The sequence below is a fragment of the Gorilla gorilla genome, chromosome 5 (genome assembly GCF_029281585.2).
Source record: "Gorilla gorilla gorilla isolate KB3781 chromosome 5, NHGRI_mGorGor1-v2.1_pri, whole genome shotgun sequence".
In the NCBI taxonomy this organism is placed as follows: domain Eukaryota; kingdom Metazoa; phylum Chordata; class Mammalia; order Primates; family Hominidae; genus Gorilla; species Gorilla gorilla.
In genome coordinates, this window is record NC_073229.2 from 68550744 (window position 1) to 68560826 (window position 10083).

Genomic DNA, 10083 nt, shown 5'->3' on the forward strand with positions numbered 1-10083 from the left:
GAAACTCTGGGGAAACGTGAAAATTATAGGAACAAAAATGAGAGCAGTGATTGCCAGGAGCTGGGGCTTGGGAGAGTGAATTGACTGGCAAACACACGAGAAGCTTTTTGGGTAATGGTGGTAGTTACACCACTGTGTGGGCTTGTTAAATTTCAACCAACTGTAAGCCTGAAAAGAGTAAATATTACTATATGCAAATTCAATCTTGATAAATTCAAATTTTGAAAATATCCCATTACAGAAATGTGTTAGACTAATTAAATATAATTTAATAACCCAGAGTTTCTAAAATCTTTTTTCCTCCTGCTTTAACTATTAAGGCATTTCTCTCTGTTTAATTGTACTACTTTATGTCCCATCTTCCAGGATTTCTCAAAGATTAAAGATTACCTAACAACTTCATTGTCTCTGAAATATGTGCTTGTGTTTTCTTTGTCCATAAATAGGTGATTTCTAGACTTAAAAAAAGGTTTCAACTTTATTTATTATACTATTGCCAGCTTTAAAGATTGAGCTCTGAAAAGAAAGCAAAGAATTATTTAATCTTTCATATGCTAACAGAATACTCTTCCCTGCAAACATTAGGCCTATCTGCACTATTCCTTTTTCTCATTCTTGGAACAAAACTTTGAAACAAAACCCTACAAATCTGGGCATCAAAGATTCCCAAATGAAACCAAGAAACATTTAGCTATTCATTAATTCAATTATTACATACACTGCTGTGCAATATATCCATGCAATGAAACTACATTTATATCCCTTTAACCTATAAAAATAAAAATAAAGGAATTAGTATTGTAATTAAAACAAACGTAAATAAAACTGTTTAAGGAAAAAATATCACTCCAGAAACTGGTGTCCCCACTCCTTCTTCCCCAGGCTAGACGCCTCCTGGAGGTGACTAATACCTAACTGCTGGCAGATAATGTCAGGTGAAGTATGCATTGATAATAATAGTTTTCCATCTCAGACCTGTTTATTTTCTTACCAGCCTTATTGAGGTGTAATTGACAAATACAAATAATATATATTTAAGATGCAGGATATGATGATTTGATATATATTGTGAAATGATCACAACAATCAAGTTAATACATCCATCACCTCACATAGTTACATTTTGGGTGTGTGTGGTGACAACACTTAAGATATACTCTCTTAATTATATCTTGAATATATATAATTTTCAAATATATAATGCATTATTCTTAACTATAGCCACCATGCTATACAGTAGATCCCCAGAACTTATTCATCTTATTACTGAAAGTTTGTACCTTTTGACCAACATCGCCCCATTTTCGTCACTTCCTAGCCTCTGACAACCACCCTCTGCTCTGTTTTTATGGTTTGGCTTTTTTAGATTTCACATATAAATGACACCATACAGTATTTGTCTTTCTGTGTCTGGGTTATTTCAGTTAGCATAATGTCTTCCAGATTCATTCATGTTGTCAAAATGGCAAAATTGCCTTCTTTGTTATGGCTAAATAATATTCCATTTTATATACATCTTGACTATTAGAAACAATGCTGCAATGAACATGGAGTTTAGATATCTCTTTCAGATACTGGTTTCATTTCCTTTAGATAAATACCCAGAAATGGGATTGCAGGATCATGTTGTCATTCTAATGTTTAAGTTTTTGAGGAACTTTCATAGTGTTTTGCATAATGGCTGCGCCAGTTTGCTTTTCCACCAACAGTGTGCAGGGTTCCCTTTTATCTATACCCTCACCACCACTTATCTCTCAGCTTTTGGAAAATAGCCATCCTAACAAATGTGAAGTGACATCTCATTGTAGTTTTAATTTGTGTATCACTGATTAGTGATGTTTAGCATCTGTTCATATACTTACTATCCATTTGTATGTCATCTTTGGAAAACTATATGTTTGTGTCCTAAGCCCATTTTTAATATCAGGTTATTTGTTTTTTTTCTATTGAGTTGCATGAGCTCCTTATATATTTTAGATACTAATTCTTGTACCAAATGTATGGTTTGCTAATATTTTCTCCCATTCCATGGGTTGCCTTTTCATTTTGTGATTGTTGCCTTTACTGTGCAGAAGTGTTTTTCATTTGACCTAATCCCATTTCCCTATTTTTGGTTTTGTTGCCTGTGCTTTTGGTGTCATATCCAAAAAATAATGCCAAGACCAATACCAAAAATATTTTTCCTTCTAGGAGCTTTATAGTTTTGGTCTTTTATTATGTTTCAGTTTTTAATCAATTTCAAGTTCATTTCTGTGTATGGTGTAAGATAAGGATCCAATTTTACTTTTTTGCATGTGGATATTCAGTTTTTCTAGAACCATTTATTGAAGAGACCATCCTTTTCCCATTGTGTATTCATTAAGATCTTGTCAAAGATTAGCTTACTACATATATGAGGGTTTGTTTCCAGACTCGTTCTGTTCCATTGGTCTATGTGTCTGTTTTTATGCCAGTACTATACTGTTTTGATTACTATAGCTTTGTAATATAATCTGAAATCAGTAGCATGATATTTTCATCTTTGTTCTTGTTTCTCAAGATTGCTTTGGCTATTTAGGGTCTTTCATGGTTCCCAATGAATTTTAGTGTTGTTTTTCCTGTTTCTGTGAAAATGCTGTTTAAATTTTGGCAGGGGTTGCACTGAATCCATAGATTGGTTTTAGTATGGACATTTAACAAAATTAATGCTTCCAATCCATGAACACAGGTTATCGCTTTCCATTCATTCGTGCCTTCTTTAATTTCTTTCATTAGTGTCTTATAATTGTTAGTGTACAGATCTTTAATCCTCTGTGGTTAAATTTATTCCTAAGTATTTTATTCTTTTCGATACTATTTATTCCTTTTGATACCATGAGATTGCTTTCTTAATTTCTTTCTTAATTTTTCATATAGTTCACTGGTACTGCTTAGAAATGCAACTGATTTTTGTATCATGCAACTTTATTGAATTCATTTATTATAAGTTTTTCACAGAGTCTTCAGGATTTTCTAAAATCATATCATCTGCAAATAGAAACAACTGAACTTTTTCCTTTCTGATTTGGATGCTTTTTATTTCTTTCTGTTGCCTAATAGTTCTGTCTAGGACTGCCAGTACTATGTAAAATAGTAATAAAAGTGGTAAGAGTGGGCACCGTCTTCTTGTTCCTGATCTTAGAGGAAAAGTTTTCAGCTTTTCACTATTGAGTATGATGTTAGCTGTAGGCTTGTCATATATGGTCTTTATTATGTTGAGGAACATGATTTACCACTTGTAGTAAAAATCTGATATACCTGGATTGTCAGTTATGCTCTGATGCTACCAATGTTATTCCCATTCCTCTTCCTCACTTTGTGACTGAGAGTTTAGCCTCACCTGTTTTCTTCCCATTGTCCCCTCTGTGCTATAGTTTTACATTTGTTTGGGGATTGTTACTTCTTTCTCCCAGGAATTTTATTTAAGTCCTCTCATCACTTTGGCAAGTTTCTATCCTTTGGAAGTAACACACCTGTTTTTAAGGCATGAGGAAACTAATCCCTTTTTCATCAGTATCATCAAAGAAATTGTGAGTTTCTTTGAGTGGAATTTCAATTGGCTGAGAGAGGGAGGACACACAAACACACACAAATAGGAATAACGGTCATGTTTGGGTATTAAAAAGAGATAAGCTTGAGATAAACTTTGCAAAAATAAGGTAATAGAGCACGTGATTACATAGGGTGAAGGAAGGCGACTTGGGAAACATTAAGAAAACTGATATGACCTGTGAATCCTCTATAGTCACTGTTCTTTTACAAATGTAGCATAGACATGACTTATCTAACACAATGCAAGTTGTCTCCAGGGCCTCATTGAGGATAGAGTTTTAGAATTTAGAATTTAAGTAACTTCTATATTTTGACTGCCTATTTCAAACCATCATGGGCCATTTAACCCTGGTGATATTGCATGTGAAATGCGCTCTCATCAGTAATCTGGTGAAATTATGTGCAAATGCCAAGGGTAACTTAAATATCAAACCTGTAACTGAAAAATATTTTCCAAAGTTGAAAATCATCTCTATTGTCAAAGAGTTTGAAGATTTGACTATAGTTCGTTACCTTGCAGGTGACCTTAGTCTTTTTTTTTTTTTTTTTCCTGTCTAGGATCAAAAGTCAGACCTTCTATTTCTAATTATTTTTTTTTTTTGAGATTCTACATTATTCCTCTCTCCTTTTCTTTTTTCTCTCCCTTTTTTTTTTTTCTTTTGAGACAGAGACTTGCTTTGTTGCCCAGGCTGGAGTGCAATGGTGCAATCATAGCTCTTTGTACTCTCAGGTTCCTGGGCTTAAGCGATCCTGCCACATTGGCATCTCAAGGCTCTGAGATTACAGGCATGAGCCACTGAACCCAGCCCCCTCCTTTTCTGTATGTCACTGTGAATGAGATACACACCTATTTTTCTGGATGACTGGGGCTAAAAGAATAGCATGATGTTCCCAGAACTTTTTAAAACATACTGTGATTGCACACTTCTTTTTACATTATTGTAGTACATTAAATTACTTTAATTATTTGGGGTTCATAAATTTCACTGAAAACTGCTAGAAAAGAATCTTTGCCTTACATTTATTATCATTCTGTGCAGTGTGCTATGCATATTTTTAATATGCAGGTAATGTTAAATTAGGTAATTAACAAAATTTACATAATGTTTTTCATATTGAAAGATGACCTTTCAGGTCATGAAAGTCAAAATGACTTTTTTTTATATTGAATATCCTTCAATTGATTTTAGAGTTATTTGTTGAACGAAGTGGCTTTTTTTTTTTTTTTTTTGAGACAAAGTCTCCCTCTGTTGCCCAGGCTGGAATGCAATAGCACGATCTTGCCTCCACCTCCTGGGTTCAAGCGGTTCTCCTGCCTCAGCCTCCTGAGTAGCTGGGATTACAGCCATGCACCACCACACCCGGCTAATTTTTTTTTTGTATTTTTAGTAGAGACAGGGTTTCATCAGTTGCTCAGGCTGGTCTCGAACTCCTGACCTTGTGGTCTGCCCGCCTTGGCCTCCCAAAGTGCTGGGATTACAGGCATGAGCCACTGCGTCCAGCCCTGAAGTGGTTTTTCAACTTCCATAACCTGTGTCCATGTCCTTGATTTTAATAACACCATAAAGATGTTATACTCTTAAATTGAAGCTTAGAGTTGGAAAGAACCTAGCAGATGTTCTTGTTAGACTACTGTCATTTTACAAGGCTAAATAACTTCCTCCAAATCATGAAGTGCCTGACGTCAAAGCCAGTGTGAGGACTTGGTACACTTGGTTCTCAATCCAAGGCAAAGATGACAATGCAGACTGCTAATGATCAGATCCATATTTTGGAACAAGAAAGCCCATCAGTCAAGAAGTGATACCAGCTTAAGAGGAATCTTTAAATATGGAAACAGCTCTTTTCTCAAAGTGGATAATAAAAGCATTTATATATAACTATCTACCTGTGCTTGATTTTTAAAAACCCTGCTCTTAGGCAGGAAAGTGAGTAAAAAGCATCTGATTTTACCAGCCATCAAGGCTGCCCAAGTACAAAGTTAAGTCAGAGGAACTGAGCTAAAACTGCCCACAGAAAATGTGATTTCTCAGAGAAAGTGTACCCTCAGCCTGGGAGGAACATAAGTACAGAATATCCAATTTCTCAGGCAAATTATTTAACTTCTCTGGGACTCAGTTCTTCGTCTGTAAAATGGAAATAATATTATCTAGTTCTTAGTGTTGTAACTAGAATTATATGAAGTGATACAGATAAAAAACTTAGAATAGGACTTGACATATGTTCAGAACTCAAAAATTAGATATTAACTTCAATAATACCCTGTGAAACTAAATAATATTGTATATTCTGCTATAGATGAAGAGGTGAGTCACAACAAAGAGGACATGCCAATATAGAAGAAAATTTAAAAAGGAGCTCTAAACAGGAATAAAACATGAGAAAAGAGACAGTTTGTGCCTGGGGTCAAATATCTGGACATTAATGGTTGGCTTTACCCAGTTCTTTTTGTGGGTATCACCATGATTAATTCTTCCACCACTCAAACAATTCCATTTCTTGTCCAAGATCCCAGATAGATTTCAAATTATTTGGCTTCCCCTCTAGTTGTCTCATTGTAGAAATAGAGCTTAAATTATTTTTCCTGTTTGGCAATGCAAGACCTTGTAGCAGAGGTGTGGATATAGTAGTTGAGCAGTGATGATGTCTTACACCACAAACTTTGGTGCAGATAATTGCCCAAGCATTGGCCATTGTTGTTTCCCACATAATCAGAGATTGGAATTTTCTTTTTTCTTTTTAATATATGTTAACTATGATGGAGGCTCAGGGAAAACTTTGTAATATATTCAGAAGAAAGATGGTAACAACCTATGGAATAATGAGGGACATGCAGAAATTTTACCCTCTACCCAGAAAATATACCCAGCCAACAATCTCTATCATTTATCTAAGACTTTGTTTAGATCTGGCATCCTCCTGAGCCCTTTGCATAGACTGAAAAAAACAACAACCCCACATGGTAGATCTTACTATTACCTCCACTGAGGCATATTAATAGGCTGCCTTAAACCCCAAATCCTTCATTTGTATTATTATAAAATATTATTATTTTTGCTGTTAAAGATTATGTAACTTAAGAAAGAAAACTATAGGTAGCTAAAGTATTATGAAGGGTGGTACTATCTGATTCAAAAACTACTAATGTCATAATAGTTACAAGCTAGGACTTTAGCAGTTAATGGCTTTATTAAATGTACTATACACATATGCACAATGTTGTATATATATATTATAACATGGGCATACTATGTGACAAGGATATTTTTCTATATTATTATGAGACATAGGAAGCAAACTGGTAGAGTGTCACTTCGGGACAGTTAACATAAGTGAAAAATCTGGGTAGCTTCTGTTCACAAGAAGACTAAATCTACAGTTATGTGTTTGTTCAACCAAAGATGACATTTGTCGTGGTTGGAAGAACAACCTATGCTGAGGTTACCATAACATTCCTTATATTTGCTTAATAGTTTTTGTTATTAGCTAATTAGTTAGTTTTCGGGACCTAAATGTTGGGTGGCTTACATAAGACAGGGTTTTATTTCTCTCTCATTTAGGAGTCTGGAGATGAATAGGTTCCTTCTAACTTGTTTTGTCCCTGCCACCTAAGCGATTATCTACATAGGGCATAGCTACCCTTTTAAGCAAGTGGGAATTGCATGTATCACTTCTCTTTATATTACATTGTGGGTAGGTTAAGTCCCATGTCCAAAACTCACTGCAAAAGAAGCTTGGAAATGTAGTCTCTAGCTGGATGGCCATATGCCCAGATTAAAGTGCATTACTATGGAAAAGGAGAATGAAGTCAGAGGGACAGCTAGCCATGAGGCACACTCAGCCAATTATGATTTCTTCATGTGTAGTCTATGCCATATATGCCATTCTTGAAAGCAAGATGTTTCCACACATAGAATCTAAAGGTGTGTTTTCCAGCTACTTCTTAATGAGGTGGAGAATCAAGTCATGTGTTAAATATTTAGACTTGGTAATAATTAGTGCATATCAATCAAAACCACATAGAGATACCATCTCACACCACTTAGAATGGCGATCATTAAAAAGTCAGGAAACAACAGGTGCTGGACAAGATGTGGAGAAACAGGAACATTTTTACACTGTTGGGGGAACTGTAAACTAGTTCAACCATTGTGGAAGTCAGTGTGGCGATTCCTCAGGGATCTAGAATTAGAAATACCGTTTGACCCAGCCATCCCATTACTGGGTATATACCCAAAGGATTATAAATCATGCTGCTATAAAGACACATGCACACGTATGTTTATTGCGGCACTATTCACAATAGCAAAGACTTGGAACCAACCCAAATGTCCATCAATGATAGACTGGATTAAGAAAATGTGGCACATATACACCATGGAATACTATGCAGCCATAAAAAATGATGAGTTCATGTCCTTTGCAGGGACATGGATGAAGCTGGAAACCATCATTCTGAGCAAACTATCACAAGGACAAAAAACCAAACACTGCATGTTCTCACTCATAGGTGGGAATTGAACAATGAGAACACTTGGACACAGGAAGGGGAACATCACACACCGGGGCCTGTCATGGGGTGGGCGGAGGGGGGAGGGATAGCATTAGGAGATATATCTAATATAAATGATGAGTTAATGGGTGCAGCACACCAAGCTGGCACATGTATACATATGTAACAAACCTGCACGTTGTGCACATGTACCCTAGAACTTAAAGTATAATAAAATATATATATATATAAATAATAATTAGTGCATATCAACTCTATTAATGACAAGTCTTCCAAACTTGTCCTACATTTCTTACATAGTCAAGAGCAATACCTTCAACTGTGTTGTATCTTCCACAATGCTTAGCATCATTTAGGAACACAATGAATACCTGTTTAATTGAATGTTCTGAATTATATGGAGAGATTTGCTATTTCACATGATACTGCAAATCATTCACCTCTTTTTTCCTATCACTTCTCATTTCCAGTTTGATCACTCATGGCTTTGGGACTCCGGCAATATGTGCAGCTCTAAGCACTTTCCAAACAGTTCTCAGTGAAATGCTGAACTACTTGGAAAAACACACTACTCACAAAAACGGCGGAGCGGCGGATTCTGGCCAAGGACATGCCAACTCGGAGAAAGCTCCCCTGCGGAAAACTTCAGAGGCTGCCGTGAAAGAGGGCAAAACAGAAAAGACAGACTAGCTACATCAAACAGAATCTATTTCCAGAGAGGCTTGCTGCTGATATTTTTTCTAATATATATATCATTGAGGGTGACTAATCTTCAGTGGACCAAATCTCTACCCTTCCCCAACCCTCCATAAAAAACAAAAATGGAAATGAAAAATGAAACAAAACAGGACAAAACCAAAAAAAAAAAAGAAAAAAAAAGGAAAACAGCAGTGTAACTGTGTGATGAAATTGTCACCTTTTAATTTTATGTTATGATAAACTCCTTTGTGCACGTAACTTATTGTCTGAATTATATACATCACAGTTTTTAAGCACTTCTGGACTTTGGAGAGGCAGCACATGCTTTTTCACATCTAACTGATGCACTTTCTTACCCAACTATCTAGGTAGGGATCAGAAAGCATAACCAAACTGGAATCCACCACCAGTACTTACAGCTCCAGTCTTTCTCGACTTAACTCCCTTTAACTGAAGAGTGCCTCATTCCACTAAATAGATCAATCTGGAAATTAGTCTATTAATAAATGTTTGGGTAACTGAAAAGGGCAGTTATGAATCTGTGAATTGACAACAGATCTAAAAATTTTGATCACCCCTAGCCCACTTAACTACCAGTGCCTTGGTGGTATTTAAAAATTCCAGGAAACTCTCTCCTATCTATGACACTCCCACCTAATCCCAGGTTCATTTTACCCCACCCCAATAGCTAAGAAGATACTGGAAAAGTATATTACCCAAGGGATAAGAGATGAACTCTTCCATCCATTCTCTTCACATCACCAACCTAGCAATTCAAGAAAACAGACCCACTGCATTTAGTGGGTCAGGGCAGGATGGATATAGGAAAGAGTAGCTTTGCCTCTGTTGGGCTCCTGATGGAAAGCAGTGGCATTGTTTTGCCTGGAAAAGCATGGGAATAGGAACAGTGATCTTTCTGGGAAGTCTTGCTTCTCAGAGATGGAAGAAAAGAACAGGGACCTAGGAGGGGCCCCTGGAAGTGCTGGTGGCCAATGATTGTATGGTTAAGATGAGAGCCTTCCTTTTTCTGCTTTTGTGCTTCTTCTACCTGCCTGATGGCTGTATTCTAAACCTTTAGAGACACAAAAGCATTCAGGTCTGTGTTCAATAAAGAAAACAGAAACAGTGATCAGAGAAAACTTTTGCTTTTAAGATGCTTTCTTTTTTTATAGCTTGTTTTTATAACTTCATTGTCCTTTAGTTAAGACACTGAAAACAAGAGGTTCCTGGCTGCAAAGGCAAGGGGCTAATTGAATGAAAGTTTGGTCCGTATAAACCTGAATGTGTCAAAAAACCTGATT

At 36.2% G+C, this 10083-nt stretch overlaps 1 protein-coding gene across 1 annotated transcript in view; it reads left to right on the forward strand.

The window, feature by feature from the left end:
- The window catches only part of TFAP2D (transcription factor AP-2 delta), a 58760-nt gene extending 49819 nt beyond the window's left edge, over window positions 1–8941 (forward strand). The window contains exon 8 of the mRNA XM_004044179.5: window positions 8554–8941. Coding sequence (XP_004044227.1) covers window positions 8554–8773 — 220 coding nt within the window. The 3' untranslated portion in view covers window positions 8774–8941. The remainder of the gene's footprint in view (window positions 1–8553) is intronic.
- The last annotated feature ends 1142 nt before the right edge of the window (window positions 8942–10083 follow it).